At 29.5% G+C, this 17,488-nt stretch overlaps 1 protein-coding gene across 1 annotated transcript; it reads left to right on the top strand.

Annotated features, from left to right (window-relative positions):
• The first annotated feature begins 14,245 nt into the window (after nt 1-14,245).
• LOC145070667 (UPF0481 protein At3g47200-like) lies at nt 14,246-17,144 on the top strand. Its single transcript, XM_079017617.1, has 2 exons — nt 14,246-14,383; nt 15,469-17,144. Exons 1-2 carry the CDS (start codon nt 14,328-14,330, stop codon nt 16,982-16,984), a joined length of 1,572 nt encoding a protein of 523 aa, XP_078873743.1. The 5' UTR covers nt 14,246-14,327; the 3' UTR covers nt 16,985-17,144.
• The last annotated feature ends 344 nt before the right edge of the window (nt 17,145-17,488 follow it).

Raw genomic sequence — 17,488 nt, 5'->3', positions numbered from 1 at the left:
GTCGTCCAGGGGGCTGAAGTGATATATATATATATATATATATATATATATATATATATATATATATATATATATATATATATATTCGGGGCGGGTTGGGTCGGTACAGACACAATCCACTCCCTGACTTGAACCCGAAAAAATACCGGATAAGAACCCGATACCCGACTTGACCCGAAAACTTCGGGAATCGGGTTTCCCCGTCGGTTTCAGGTTTTTTTGCCATCCCTATTTACAACTAGCTAATATTTTCACCAAGAGTCTTCCGAAGTCATTATTAGAGCATTTTCAGTCCAAGCTTTGTGTTGGTCCACCACCAATTTGCTTTTTTTTTTTTTTTGGGGGGGGGGGTGCGGGGAGGGGTGTATTAGCAATAATAGTATATCCGATAGCTAGCATAGAGTTTATCTTGTTATATTTAAACTTTTTCGAATTGTATTAGCTCGTATTGTGATTGTATTATAAATACTTATTAAAATCCTCTCCACAACGTGTAGAGAGTTTTTTACAGCTCACACTAAACAATCACATTTTCTAAAATAGAAATATATAAATTTCATTTCAACGACTAATAAATAGAAGAAACAACAACAAAAGATGAGACAATCTATTTATTTTTTAACGAACATATCAAATGACAAACTCTTTACATAAATTTAATCAACAGATGAAAACTCTCATCTAACAAACATAAAATACACGTTTATATTTCTTCAAGTTCGAGCCACTTGCATTGCGTGTGTTTTGGAACATATTTATAAGGTATTTATTATCCCTACTAGTTTATAACCCGTGAGAACCACGGTTATAAAGTTAATTAAACTTTTATATTAAAAAATTAAAATTATTAATCAATTACTTTAAATAAATTATTATTTAAGAGATATTTTTTTATTTATATAAAATTATAATCGAATACGTAAAGTTATACTACCTTATAATTTGTATTAATTTTATTTTATTTTTTAATCTAATGTTATTAATTTAATACAACTAAAATGAAAAAATTTAAAATTTGAAATTAAAATTTAATGTAATTAGAGTGAGAAATTTAAAATTTGAAATGAATAATTAATATGTTAACAAGTGGTATTATATGTGACATATAATATTAATGAGGAGTTCTAATATCATTACACTTGCCAATAGAAGAATAAACTTATTTATTTATTAGAATAGAGATTACTTTAAATAAATTATTATTTAAGAGATATTTTTTTTTATTTATATAAAATTATAATCGAATACGTAAAGTTATACCACCTTATAATTTGTATTAATTTTATTTTATTTTTTAATCTAATGTTATTAATTTAATACAACTAAGATGAAAAAATTTAAAATTCGAAATTAAAATTTAATATAATTAGGTGGGAAATTTAAAATTTGAAATGTATAATTAATATGTTAACAAGTGGTATTATATGTGACATATAATATTAATGAGGAGTTCTAATATCATGACACTTGTCAATAGAAGAATAAACTTATTTATTTATTAGAATAGGGATTCTAATAAATGAATATGTTCATTTTTTTTATTGACAAGTGTCACTATATTAAAACTCCTTATTAATATTATATGTCATTTATCATGTCACGTGTCAACATATTAATTATCCAATTTAAATTTTAAATTTTAAATTTCTCACCCTAATTATATTAAATTTTAAAGACAAAATTACAAAAATGGTCCCTGTGGTTTGCCAAAAGTAAAAATGTTAGTCCCTGTTAATTTTTTTTTGATACAAATGGCCCTTGTGGTTTTCAAAACTTACATAGATGGACCTTTTTACTAACACTATTAGTATTCAGAGGGCATTTTCGTCTTTTCAAGTATAAAAGGACTGGATTCGCAACTTTGGTTAAACCACAGGGACCATTTGTGTAATCCGTCTTAAAATGATAAGAGTGATAGAAAACAAGTGAATGAAGATTCGAACTTGAGACCTTCTATCCCTCTCATTTTTCAACCAAAACTTTAGCCCACTAGGCTAGAGTCAAACTTGTTTTTTTTTTTTTTTTTTTCGAAAATTAATATATATTACCAAAAAACCGCAAATATATTAATAAAAAATACATATTTTACAAAAAAAGCTTTTTTTAAATTAAACAAAATATATTTTTAGCATTGTAAATAAAATATATTTTACAAACAATTTACTTGTTTTTTAAGTATTTGTCTTTCATAATTTTTTATGTATTTAAAAAAATACGTTTTCGTATAATATGTATTACATTGTTATGAGCTTAAAACATATTTTTATGTTTTTATAAAAATATGTTTTTTTTCTTTCACATAGAAAACAAAGATTTTCTTACGTATTTATTTATGTAAAATATGTTTTTTTATATATTTAAAAAATATATTTTTCGTATTAAATGTTTTTACGTAAAAACATTAAGAACGTGATAACATAACGTAAAAAAATGTTTTAGGATAAAATCAAAACGACTTATATTTTCTACGTAAAGCAAACTAAAAACGTTAGCATAATGTAAAAATGCGTTTTCGTATGATATGTTATCACGTTAATGTTTTTATCGTAAAACGCATTTTAAGACAACATATTTAAGATAACACATTTTTACGAAAACACATAAAAACATATTATACGACAACACATTTCATATAAATAATTATTTAAAATAACATATTTAGCTAATTTAAGACAAAATATTATAAACATTACATATATATTTAAGATAAAATATTATACAAAAACACATATTTACGAAATGCTATCTTGATCTTAATGTTTTTACGTAAAAAATAATAATTGCAAACCAACTAAAGACGTTAACACAAGGTAAAAATATATATTTTCAGATTATAACAGTTTAATAACATTTTATACAAAAACATATTTTTTAAATATATAGAAAACGTAATTTACATAAAATAAATACGTAAATTTTTTTTTTGTACGTGAAAGAAAAAAAAACATATTTTTATATGAAAACGTAAAAATATGCTTTAGGATCATAGGAATGTAATAACATATTATACGAAAACGTATTTTTTTTTAAATACATAAAAAACTATTTTATGAAAAACAAATACGTAAAAAAAGTAAATTGTTTGTAAAAAATATTTTTTTTATAATACACTAAAAATATATGTTGTTCAATTTAAAAAAAGTTTTTTTTTTTTTTTTTTTTTTTTTTTTTTTTTTTTTTTTTTTTTTTGTAAAACTATGTTTTTTTTTATTAATATATTTGCGGTTTTAGATAATATATATTATTTTTCGAAAAATATAAAACCAGATTTACTCTAGCCTAGTTGGCTAGAGTTTTGGCTAGAAGGGAGGTGTCCCAAGTTCAAATCCTCCTTCCTTCATTTTCTTTCATACTTTTCATTTTAAGACAAATTACAAAAATGGTCCTTGTGGTTTAACCAAAGTTGCGAATCCAGTCCCTTTATATTTGAAAAGACGAAAATACCCTTACTAATTCAGCACTTAACGGCTGAAAACTAACGACCTTAGTAAAAAGGATCATCTGTGCAAGTTTTGAAAACCACAAGGGTCATTTACATAAAAAAAATTAGCAAAGACTAACTTTAATACTTTTGACAAACCACTGGGACCATTTTTGTAATTTTGTCAATTTTAAATTTCAAAATTAATTTTTTTTCACATTAGTTATATTAAATTGATAACATTACATTAAAAAATAAATTAAAATTAATAAATATTATATGGTGATATAATTTCATGTATTTATTTAAATCAACGATTATAATTTTATATAACTAAAAAATGCTATCTCTTAAATAATAATTTATTTAAAATAATTGATTAATAATTTTAATTTTTAAATATAAAAGTTTAATTAATTTTATAACCATGATTCTCACGGATTATAAATTAGTGATATTATAATTTTTTTTTCTAATGAGTTTTTGTTTCATTCTTTTTTATCATATATGATGTAGGTGGTAACCAAAATCTGTTGAGTATGCTCATTTGAGTGAAGTATGTAACTTTGTTTCGTTTGATGGTAATTTATTTGCTTAACCAATTTTTACGTATAAGATTGATTTGCAATGGTTATCAACCAGGAACTTTTAAAAGTACCGACATTTCATACTTATTATGGATAAATGGAAATGTAATTTACTTATTCCTTCATTTTTTTGGTTTCTTTTTAGTACCCAAAACCTCTTATCCCTAGAATGGCGAGGTTCACTATTTTCATGACCTAACTTTTTTGCTCTTTAAAATTGATAAATATAATTGTTGGTATGTATTGGTTTACGTATGTATCTATTTATTCGTTTATTATATGTTTTGTAGTAGATTGTTCTTCATAAAAGTTTAAATAAGCCGTTATATATTTTGTATATATTAATATCTAATTTCTTAAAATTATGCTTTATTTTCTTGTTGCAGAAAGGTTTCTTAACATGTTCGTCATGGGATCATGTCGATATTCCATCCAGTTTAACATGAAGGTGGCTCCGATGGGTAGATAATTTCATATTTTGTATCTTTGGTTGGTACATCCCATATTCCTCATTGTAAATGATTGCGTTTCTTTTATGCTTGACTCCTATTTTCAATTGCATCCCATTATCCTTGCATTTTATATTTTATTTTATTTAAGTTTTTAAGTTTGTAATAGATGTTAAAAATAACAAAATATATATATATATATATATATATATATATATATATATATATATATATATATATATATATATATATATATATATATATTGAGTTTTGGAATTCTTAAGCACGATGAAAACATTTATTTTACTTCTACATTTCAAGTCATTATTGATACACCGTGTAATGCATCATCAATTGTATATACAATTAAATTATATAAACAATAAACTATAATTTATTTATCGACCAATCCGATCACTAAATGTTGTGAATCAAACTAATAGACACACAATGAGACCAACAAATAATATTGAGAATTATATGTCGATTAATTGCGATAAAAACCCAATTATTATTATGATTACAAAGTTTTGTTCAGAAACCAGATCAATCATTCTTGATTAGGTCTGATTATAAGAAAGGTAGAAGAAGATTGTCCTGTTGTTGGACGAAATTAAACGCAAAACAGAAAAATAAAACCGACATGTCGATGATTGATCTTGAACTTGGAATATATGCACGGATCGGACTCCCGTCCTTAAAGGTTTTTACTTCGCTTCTATTGGTTGTAAGCAACAGAGTTGCTTGAAAACTAGAAGAAAATCGTAGAGAGAGGATGAGAGCTTCGATTTTTGTGAGTGACTAATACGACTCCTAAGGAGCTGTATTTATAAGTATCGAAACCCTAGAAGACATGAAACAGGCCCTAGAAACCCTAGGGAGACGACTTGCTCTCTAAACAAACTGTTTTATGGGCCTTCCAGAATATTCTGACTTGTCCTCTACGAAGTCAGCGACGGTCAACCATTTGACCGGATCGGTTAAACCGTCTTGACTCGAACTCGTCAAAAATAAAAGCTCCTCGTCCAGAAACCAGATCAATCATTCTCGATTAGATCTGATTATAAGAAAGGTAGAAGAAAATTGTCCTGTTGTTTGACGAAATTAAACGCAAGACAGAAAAATAAAACCGACATGTTGATGGTTGATCTTGAACTTGGAATAACTGCACGGATCAGACTCCCGTCCTTAAATGTTTTTACTTCGTTTTTATTGGTTGTAAGCAACATAATAATACTCGAAAACTGGAAGAAAATCATAGAGAGAGGAGGAGAGCTTCAATTTTCGTGAGGGACTAATACGACTTCTATTTATAGGTATCGAAACCCTAGAAGACATGAATTGGGCCCTAGAACCCCTAGGGCAACGACTTGCTCTCTAAGCAAACCGTTTTATTGGCCTTCTAGAATATTCTGACTTGTCCTCTACGAAGTCAGCGGCGGTCAACCATTTAACCAGATCGGTCAAACCGTCTTGACTCGAACTCGTCAAAAGTAAAAGCTCCTCATCTATCACAACATCAATTAGTACTAGGCTATGCACACTCATGGACTTGGCTCATTCCTTTAATCTACTAAAGCATTTCAATGTCTATTAAAAGATTAAACTTATAAACTCATTAAAAGTTTCTTCCCAATCAATATGAGATAGAAGAAACTTGCCGACTTGCAACCTTTCCTCTATAATTTCAACACTAAATGATTATTATGTGAACCGGAGAAGGTGGAGCCTCTTGATGAATCATACTTCTAATTTTATTTTTGGTTTATTGACGATTAAACGGTTGTGGGTTTTATATAATTTTCATGTTTAAAGCATGGAAAGAGTTTGACGGTTTGTATTTTTCATGTTTTAGATTGTGGAGAGATTTAATATTTTTTTAACGCTTTAAAGCTTATAGAAATTTTATTTTATTTTATGCTTTAAAGTTTAAAGTGTAATCAAATTTTATCTATCCTAGCCTTTTTTTTGTGTGAAATTTGTTAGTTTCTTTAAAATTACAAGTGTCAGCATTTCTTTTTACAACATTTTTTTTAAATTTATTGGTTATTTTTTTTACTAATTGTTATAAGTATTTATAAAAAAGTTATTAACTTGCTTTATGTTTTTTAATACAACTTTTTCCCTTGGATTATAACTATTTAAACTTTTCTAAATTGTCATTCAATTTTATATATATATATATATATATATATATATATATATATATATATATATATATATATATATGTTTTTAAACTAAATATTTAGTAAGTTTTTAAAACATTTCATAGCTTTTTATAATTGTTTTTATACCTTTCTATAACATTTTAAAATTATTTTTCGTTAACGATGTGTTGTATGAAAATGTAAAAAGGTTTAAAAATGTAAAGCATTGTTTTAAAAATAGTTTTGTTTAAAAATGTAAAACATTGTTTAAGTCTGTATGAAAGTGTAAGACTTTTCTATAACATACAAAATACTTTTGTTTAAAAATAGTTGCATTAAAAGCGTTTGAACGAATAAAAAAAGTTTATAAGTCGTAGTCCAAATTTAAAATGTTGTATTAAAAAATATAAAACAAGTTCATAATTTGTTTTTGTAAATAAATATAACAAGTCGTAAATTTTCAATAAAGGGTTGTAAAATATTTAAAAGTAAATATACAAAAAAATTGAGTTAGTTACTCATTTAAAAAGTAAAATACATTTGTTGGTAACTTAAATACATTTTAAAAAGACAAAATTGCAAATATGGTCCTTGTGTTGGCAATTTTATGTGTTTTTGGTCCAAAACGAAATGTTGATGCACCGCTGGTCCAAAAAAATTGAATATTTCTATAGTTTTTGGTCTCTATCTACTTAAAAAGACCATTATGCCCTTATAATTTGTTTTTCTATTTTTTTTAAAATCTATTTTTATTCAAAATAAAAAAACCCACCACCATCTCATGTCTCTCTCTCTCTCTTTCTGCAATTGAAACTCACACAAATTAGGGTTCGAACAAAGAGAGGAGGTTCAGAGTAATGGAGATCTCTCGTGAAGAACTATGAAAACACACACATACACACACGTATTTACAGATCTGAGTTTTTTTTAACGATTTGGGTTCTTTCTAGATATCCATATATGGTTCTTTCTCTCCACAAAATCTTTGCGTGTCTGCTTCCAAGGCTCGCAACAGGACGAGTTACACATCACCCAAATCTTTATCCAATTATGTTCAGAAGCATCAAAAGAACTTGTGAAATCACATGAGGGAGACGAATTCTCCCTCATTCCTATGACAATACACATGTCTATTTTAGTTTTCCTTTTATCTATTGTATTTGTTTCCATCTCCCTCACATCACGCATTCATATACTCTCTTGTATCTGTTGATTGGATGCTCGAGATGGGATGGCTTTGGATTTATTCATGAACTAGCAAAAAGGGGAAAAGAACATTGCATTGGAAGTGCTCGATGAAATGATTGAGATAACCTACAACTCAATTGAAGGTATTAAAGCCAAACAAACAAAGCATTCCTGTGTTTGTTTAAAGATGGTTTACATCTTCCAGCATCGACCACGAACAGGGGCCACATCGGATGATGGAGTCTAAGGACGGAAGAACAGGGGCTAAGATTGAAAGAATATCAAACAAACAATGGAACGTAATGGTGGCACAAGGGGTGGTGGGGGTCGTCAGAGGGAAGCGTTAGCAACGTACTGTCCCTGAGTTGGTTAAGACACAGATCCCCATATTCCTTTTCTAGCAATATCGAGCTACGACGATGTAGATTCCTCCTGGGAGACATAAATGGTTCAGGTTCTCGAGTTATGACTATCGGTGGTTTGGGTTTGTTTTTAGATTCGGGTGGACGACCTCTTGGTCGTCTGGCCACTTCGATAGATTCTCCATCGTTAACTGTGGTACTTGACATCTTTCTTGGTTTGGGTGGGTGTGATCGCATGGTTGGGACTACGACGACTGCGACTATCAGCTTCCTATGATGTGTTGCTAAGCTGAAATTGGTGGCTGAAGATGGAGAAATGCTGCTACGGCGGTGTTTGTTTGTTGTTCTTGATGGTGGTGATGCTAGAAATTTGAGAGCATGGTGGTAGTGTTTGAGAAACACATTAAACAGAGAAGAATTACATGAGGATTACTTTGTGTAGAAAGATATTTGTGATTAATGCGTGAGAGAAAGATATGGTGGAAGCGGGGTAGCAGTAGGTGAGCTTGGAATTGAAGGGGGGTGTATCAACGGAGAAAAAGACACGGTGGGGAGAGAGAGAGAGAGAGAGAGAGAGAGAGAGAGAAGAGAGAGAGAGAGAGAGAGAGAGAGAGAGAGAGAGAGAGAGAGAGAGAGAGAGAGAGAGAGAGAGAAGAGAGAGAGAGAGAGAGAGAGAGAGAGAGAGAGAGAGAGAGAGAGAGAGAGAGAGAGAGAGAGAGAGAGAGAGAGAGAGAGAGAGAGAGAGAGAGAGAGAGAGAGAGAGAGAGAGAGAGAGAGAGAGAGAGAGAGAGAGAGAGAGAGAGAGAGAGAGAGAGAGAGAGAGAGAGAGAGAGAGAGAGAGAGAGAGAGAGAGAGAGAGAGAGAGAGAGAGAGAGAGAGAGAGAGTGAGAGAGAGAGAGAGAGAGAGAGAGAGAGAGAGAGAGAGAGAGAGAGAGAGAGAGAGAGAGAGAGAGAGAGAGAGAGAGAGAGATTCTTTTGTTTTTATTTTTCATTTTATTATAAGAATAAGAAAATAATAAATAAAAGAAATTAAAATATAATTAACTAAGGGGCATATTAGTCATTTTATGTGGGATGTGGACTAAAAACACAAGAAAATACAATCACAGGGACCAAAACCACACAAGTTATTGAAAATTGGACCGGTGGTGCACCAACATTTCGTTTTGGACCAAAACGACAGAATTTTGCCAACCAGAGGGACCATTTTTGCAATTTTGTCTTTTAAAAAATTTCTTTCTCAAATTCAGTGATAACCCTTCGACCATTATAAGTACGAACAATTTTGACATAAATATACACGTTTTGTAAGCTTTAAAAAGTTAAATCTTGCCCGAGAGAAACTATAACATAGGTACGGACTTAGAGGTGTACAAAATAGTTTGTACACCCCAAGTCAAAACCTTCTGGAAACGGTTCGATTTGGGCCAACAAAAGTCAAAACCGGTTAAAGTTAAAACCGGTCTGGTTTCTAAATAGTTTTTGAGCAAAAATATCCAAACCAGTAGGAACGATTAGGATCGATTTGGGTGAAACCAATTCGAAAAAAAACATATTTCGCTAGTTTTACGTATTTTACCGAACTTGCTTTTGGTGTCAGAATTTAACGAAAATTTAATGGTTGATCAAAATGGGCAAAGTATAACTCATGGCCATGCCACAAGCTAAGGTATTTTCCGGGAATTCATGGCCGCTTAGGGGGTTCATACCGGTAATTTCAACTTTTAAGAATTTAAAAAGTTTTCCGCACATCCAAGATAGTAAAAGGGGCAAAAATTGTTATTGAGAAACTTGTAAAACTTTGTATAAACAACAAATTGAAAAAAAAATAATAGTTAAAAACAATATTTTTTACTCTATAAAAATGATATTTTATAGGTTTGAAAACTGGTTTTATCCAAACCAGTTCCACTAGCAAAAAAGTCGAACTGATGATTCAGTTTCAACCAAACCGGTTTATAAATTGGATTGGTTTCGGTTCATGAACCGGTTTATTTGTGCACCACTAAGTAGGGTGTCCAGAAAACATGGTTTCCTTTATTTTTTCAAAATGAGCAATCCCACTAATTTCAACTGGCGCATACGTAACAACTCCAAGTTGGAAAATATGTCATCTAATTGAGAGTCCATTAGAATCGAGAGGAAAACTACAACTTGGGAGGAAAACCGCCACCTCTAAGACTAAAATGTGTGGATATACCGCACGAGGTTAGTGCCATGTGGTCCCGCATATGTGCGGTAACACCATACCGTGGGCATCAAAAAGTGCGGTGACCTACACCGCGAGACACAAACTCGCTGCAACTTTTTTTTTCCTTCATGTTTTAACAAGTTGTACGATACAATATAACTTCATATTTATTAAAAAAGAATATACAAATTATGGGAATTAGGGACTATTCTCCTAAGTTTTAGATTGTAATAGGAAAGTGACGTGGTAATTAACGTGGGTGAGATGTTAGATAATAGGCTTAGAGTAAAAAATAGTAATCATGTAGTATTAGTTGATCCATCTAACATTATTTTTCACTGTCATTTAAAATATTATGTACTATATTTAAAATATTATTTTTCCTGTCATTTAAAATATTATGTAATTGATGATTTTGACGATGATTAATTATATACTATATTTAAATCCTTTATCGATATAAAACTTTTAGAACATCTTAACATTTAAGTCATTTAAGTTATGGTATGAAAATCGGACCGCATCGGCTGTTTAACCGGGAACTGATATTGGATCTGGTTCTTAAAGACCAAAAAACAGTTCGTCATATCAACTAGTAAAACCGGTAAAAACCAATAAATTTATTTATTTATTTTTCATTTTTTGTATGTTTATATAACTAGATTATAGCCCGCGTTAAACGCAGGAAACGCATAAAAAAAACATATAATCGTTTATAGATATTGTATAATGATTATAAAAAAAATATATGGTTATTGGTATTATTGAAATGTGTAGAAAATATACATTGAAAACGATAAATATATATAATCATTGAAAGATCTCTTCGTAGACATCATTTTTTGTTTTATTAGTTGAACGACTTTCCTCGTCTCATATAGTTATGATATTTATATATTTATAAGCATTTTAATTAGACGTTCCTTGCATAATAATGTTATCTAATTTAAATATATCTTGACAACCAATATACCGTTTTTTCTATTGCATTAAATATTGACAACTATTTCATTTATTCAAATAAAGTTATGTAATATAATTTATAAAATGTTAAATGTTATATAGATTTAATTTTAATATATCATCAATGGAGATTCTTTTCTAAATCATGATTGGTTTATTTTAAATTGATTATAAATATAAATGCTAGCTTTTATGTTTGTTCTTATTTATTTAGTGTTCGCAAGAACTTTGCATTAGTTTTGGTGCAACTTTGAATAATTTTAGTATATCATCAATGTAATTTGATATATCTGTCAATTATATGAAATATCAAATAATGACATTTCATTATTATTGTGATAATTTAGTTTATATATTGTATTTTCACTAATCTTAACGGTCTTATTTTTTATAATAACCGTAACGCTTTTACTAAATGTACTTTTTACAAATCTCCTAATATCTTATAATTTTTATCTTACTTTATAATTTTTCATAACTATGTTATTTTCAAGATTGACTGCTTTAATAGTGTTTTTTTTTTCAGTCTATTCAATTTTATATTTCATTGTACAACATCATCGTTTGTATGTATTCTAAAATTTCACTTTAAAAATGCTTAATGTTTACACCTTGATATTAATTTTTTTAATAAACTCATGTAATAATTATGGAATATATATCTCATTTTAATTAACATTCACTTTCTTTATTATATCAAATTCCTCATTAAACGGATATACTTTTGGAAAATAATAATTATAATAGGGCAGTATTATCTAAGACGTAAATGTTTGATATACTTTTGGAGAAAAAAAAAATCAGGATCATTAAAAAAATTTATATAAGGAAAATACAAATTTAAATTTGTTGAAATTATGGATGAAATTACTGACGAAAATTTGTTTTGGAGGGAGTTGTATTTTGTAAGGTATAATAATATTACAAAATTTGAAATATCTATATTTGTTGTGTAAATTAATAAATTTTATTGTTACTATACAAAGATAAAAAAGTAGGTTGATATGATATACAAAAACATAATAATTTCAATGATATTTTAAAATCATGCCAAAATTAACCGAATTCTTATGACATAAAAATTAAAAAAAAAATCATAATCATCTCTAATATATAAAAGTAACATTTTCATAATTAATGTCAGTTCCCAAGATAGTTAATTTTTGTTTTGTTAAATGTACCTAATATCTTTTCATGTTTATTTGAAAAGTTTCAGAAAAGTAGTGAACTGATTTCATGTAATTTGTGACAAAGAAAATCGAAATATATGAATACATACATTTGATATAGGAACAAAAAATAATCGAAAAAAAATATAAAAAGCGAAAGAAGGTACTGACCTTCTAGCGCACAAGAGCAAATGTTTATAGCAGAGAATGATGATGGAAGTTATAAGCAATATTAACGATGTTGTAGGAGAAGGTTTGAAGAAAAGAAACGATTGAAAATAAATGTGAGTCGTGGATTCAATGATGAATCGTATATGTATGTGATAATTTGAATATAATTTTTCGGTATTAATGATTTCCTAATAAAAAAAGATTTTATATTAATGGTTTACTAATATAAACGGATTTATATTACTGGTTGATATTAAACCTTGATTGAAATGATTTGCTAGTAATATGTTTTTAAAATTAACCATATTAAAATTTTCATAACTGAAAATTCAAGATGTAAAATATAGAAAGCTTTAATTGGAATTAAATACATTCCATTTCAACGAATGGAAGTTATTGATTGAAGATTAGAAAACATTTATTGGAATTAAATACATTTCATATGGGGAAGATGATGTCAGCAATTTGATCTAAGGGTGGAAAAAATAAGATTGAAATACAATCAATGGTCCAGATTATTTAAGATGATGTCATAAGGTTTCTCTTTTAGTAATATTTAAGATTAAAACTAATAATAATGTAGCTATGACAACATCCCGTATTTCTAGTTTTTGAGACTTGTCCGACCAGTTGAACTATCGAACCAGTAAGAAGTAAGAAGACCGGCGATCTTTGGTCCGTTTACAAAACCTTGCATTTAAGTAGACTAAGAGTAAATTATTAAAATCATCTTTGTGTCCTATCAAAATCATGCGTTGGCGATCATTTTCTTTTTGCATTCGGACAACTTTGTTGCGTTTTTTTTTTCTGTGATAGACATGAATGTCGTTTTATCTTTTATTTTCTTATTATTTATTTATTATTTATTAATTAAAGAAAATGAACTAATGTGATTTATAGATATGTGGTCCTACCACCACCACCTTCCCCGTTAAAAAAAATGGCAACCACCACTTGAAAAATCAAATCCAAACCTGATACAATAGTTAACGTAAAGGGAACAAACAGAATTGTTAAGATTTATTACTTTTGGTTGATCATTTTCCACTAAAATTACCCAGATTCCCCACTTATCTCCTTTCAGATCGGTTTCATGATTTCAAATACATATGTCATGCTGAAGAAGCGGCATGGAGAATCTGAAGTCCATGTTCATTTGTTGTGTGCTGGCAAAAAAGAAGAGAACAAATAATAACCAATTAACTGATTAAGACAAGCTAATGGGTGTTGCTGTACATGTATATAGGCCAAAAAAGATCGAGTGATCAGGGCGCTTGAAACCTTGAAATATTTATTAAAAATTAACTAAAAACCCACTTTATTCCCTCCTAATTACCCAAAACATCAATGCTTTCTGTGCAGTCAAAGTAGAATACCATTCTTGGTGTGACTTGCTAAATTCCTTGCTATTCCTGGTGCACTTTTCTTATCCTTTTTCCCAATCCGCTTTTATATATATATATATATATATATATATATATATATATATATATATATATATATATATATATATATATATATATATATATATATATATATATAAAGCAAGCAAAAGGAGTAAGATTGATGCTAGAAGATAGATGCTAAGTTGAAAGTATGAAGCAAATTAATTATTCTCTGAACTTATGCAGGCTCCACTTTTGGCTATTATATATTAAGCATCTTAAGGGTTTTATTTATGACTCCATCATTTCAAGTAACAAAACAAGTTATGTCTTCAACAGAAAAACAAAGGTATAGATATAGCCTTTTCTCTTTCTTTCTTACTCCCTTTCACTCTCTTTGTATGTATTTATGTATCTAGAAATTCTGCATATATGTTTATTAAGTGGAGAAAACTACATGTTCATGCTTGTAGAGATCGATTATCGCCTAGGCCCTAATTAACGGTTGTATCATCGCGTTAATGCTGTATTTCTAGTGATGCGTGTATTCATATGCATGGTGGATAGTAATAGTAATAGTAATATATATATATATATATATATATATATATATATATATATATATATATATATATTAGTTTTATTGTAGGAACTCATAGTTTTGTTTTAAAGGATGTCTATTGTACACAGAAAAAATTACCTGGATTTATTAAGATGCAAGAAAAAATATAGACTAAAATTTTAGGGAAATGGACCACTGTTGGAATTTGGATCCACAACTAATTAGGAAGCCACAAGAACTCAAGATAACCAAAAACTTTTAACAGCTCGATCCTGTGCATCATATCACTGTAACAAGCCATAAGAAAGACCTTCATGTTTGAACCCCTACGTTATTTAGGCATGACATGGGATATAAACTATAAAAATCGGGAAATCTTAATGTGAGACTAATAAAACGGATTACAGCTAGAAAAGTTATCGTATATATAAATAATTAAATTCTGATGTCATATATGTAGAACATATAACGACAAACTAAGTCATCATTAAGGTGTTTGTATGGTTATTTAAACAAAGTTTGTTAGACGTGTCTACTTAGAATATATAACGACAAACTCAGCAATATTTTATCACCTATCTCATTAGCAAAATTATAATTTTAGTCAAGTTTATTACAAAGTCTAATTTTAAAATCAAAGTTTAACGCTTATATTATAATTTTATAATCAAATAATGAAATTATATAGCCTAAATCAGAACTTATTTATTTATTTTTACTATGGCTGATAGTTGATTTTTATTTAATATATAAACAATTAAGTATCTTCTTTGCTGAAAAAGAAATATTCTTTGTAAAGAAAAAAGCATACTGTTGAAAAAAAATAGTTATCGTTTATATACCATAAACTTATACTTTCAATTCCACATCAGAAACAGAAAGACGCTTTCAAAACCTATGGAGACGGAGATGTCCGAAAGTGAAGATGTAAAAATTGAAATACGTGGCAATCAACCGCAACCGGCCAACAAACTTAATGACACCATTGTCCGGGAGTGGGAAGTTAGCATTCAAGGTAACGAGACAACCCAACGTCCAGAACGCAAACGAAAAATGGAGAAAGTACCTCCACTGCTCTTAAAAGGCGAAAAAGGTGGAAGAAACCGCCAATACTACGCGCCAGCGGTGGTTTCGCTTGGTCCTTACCACCATAAACGAGACGACCTCGCTGCAGCCGAGAAATACAAGCTCATAACCCTCGAGGAATATCGCTTGAGCTGCGAAAAAACCACGGATTCGTTATACAACAAGGTGTTCGAGGTTGTACACGATGCTAGAAAGTGCTATATCGATGGTTCTACAGATGAATACAACGATGAGCAGTTTAATCGAATGATGTTGCATGATGGTTGTTTCGTTTTGTTCTTTATAGAGTGTGTTGCTTGCCGAAACAATAAGTTAATGCTAAATAATGAGTATTTAGGAGCACTAGGCTTCGCACACGTATCTCGTGACGTTTTATTGCTCGAGAACCAAATCCCGTTTGTAGTGCTCCAAGTGTTGTTGGATTTGCGATTCCCGGTTGATAGAGGTGAAAGGATCTTAAATGGGTTCTTTAACTACTTGAACTATGGTGAAATCACCACAAGGGAAGAAAAGGTACTTGAAAATAAGCAACCACTTCATCTTCTCGAACTTTATAGGTCCTATTTCATCTCGCTTTCCTCCTCTTTTGGTCTTGGTTCGATTAATTCGGGCATGTGGAGAAGATGGAGGAAAAAGATCGAGGTTGATGCTGATGAAGACTGGAATTATGTAAAGAGAAATCGATCGTTTGCATCAGTTATGGAACTCAAAGCTAAAGGGATTTTTGTGAAATGTAGTTACGATGAGTCTTCCAACGAAGACATAAAGTTTCATTCACGTTGTTGCTATGGTGAGCTTGAGCTTGTACGTCGAGCGGTGTACTCAAATTCAAAAGCTATTTACCTTAACATGATTGCTTACGAGATGTGCCCTCATAATCCTAATGACTTTCGAGTTTCGACTTATATCCGAGTAATGAAATCACTAGTTATCCATCATGATGATGTAAAGGAGTTAAGAAACAACAACATATTGCTTCATAGTCTTGGTAGAGATGAAGAAGTGGTGAAGATGTACGATGAGATTGAGGCGCCGGCAGTGAATCTCTACATGTTTAACCAACTCCGAAGAGGTATTGAGAAGCATTGTACTAACAAGTATAAGACGTGGGCGGCAGAGCTGATTAACGTCTACTTTAGCAGTCCATGGAAGACAGTGGCTTTGTTGGTGGCTACAGCTATTCTTTTCACTAGTTTTCTGCAGACTTACTTCACCATCAGGCCACTTCCAGATGACTCTAATGGGGATATTATCAAGCTTTTGAGACATTGCGTACACTCTAAACCTCCTTCCGCACCTTGATCGTAAGGAGGTGCTCCTTTTTACACCGCTGACCACCGCACCATGTCGGAGACTTGGAGGAGTTAGATCAAAATTGCATTTTGAAATATATAGGAAACCCACAAAGACATCTCAACTAATTTCTAATAGAACTAAAAGATGTGAGTTTTTGTTTCATCAATTAAGTTATGAGAGTTGTAAGCTTTCTTTTGAGATATATATATATATATATATATATATATATATATATATATATATATATATATATATATATATATATATATATATATATATATATATATATATATATATATATATATAGACACACACGAGTACAAATTATGTCAAGAGTAATGGAGTTTATAAATTCTACAAAAAAAAAAAAAGAATGCATTTTACTTTTTTGCGATAATTATAATCGACTTATATTTTTCTATCGGTAATTAGATGATATATAAGTTAAAAAATTTGTTTCTGGAATAACAATCAAGAATTCCATTGAACATAGTATTTGATATTAGAGAA

This window comes from Lactuca serriola, chromosome 8 (assembly GCF_051521515.1).
Source record: "Lactuca serriola cultivar US96UC23 chromosome 8, Lser_US96UC23_V15, whole genome shotgun sequence".
Lineage (NCBI taxonomy): Eukaryota > Viridiplantae > Streptophyta > Magnoliopsida > Asterales > Asteraceae > Lactuca > Lactuca serriola.
The sequence above is the reverse complement of the archived record's forward strand: the minus strand, read 5'-3'. Positions and strand labels throughout refer to the sequence as shown.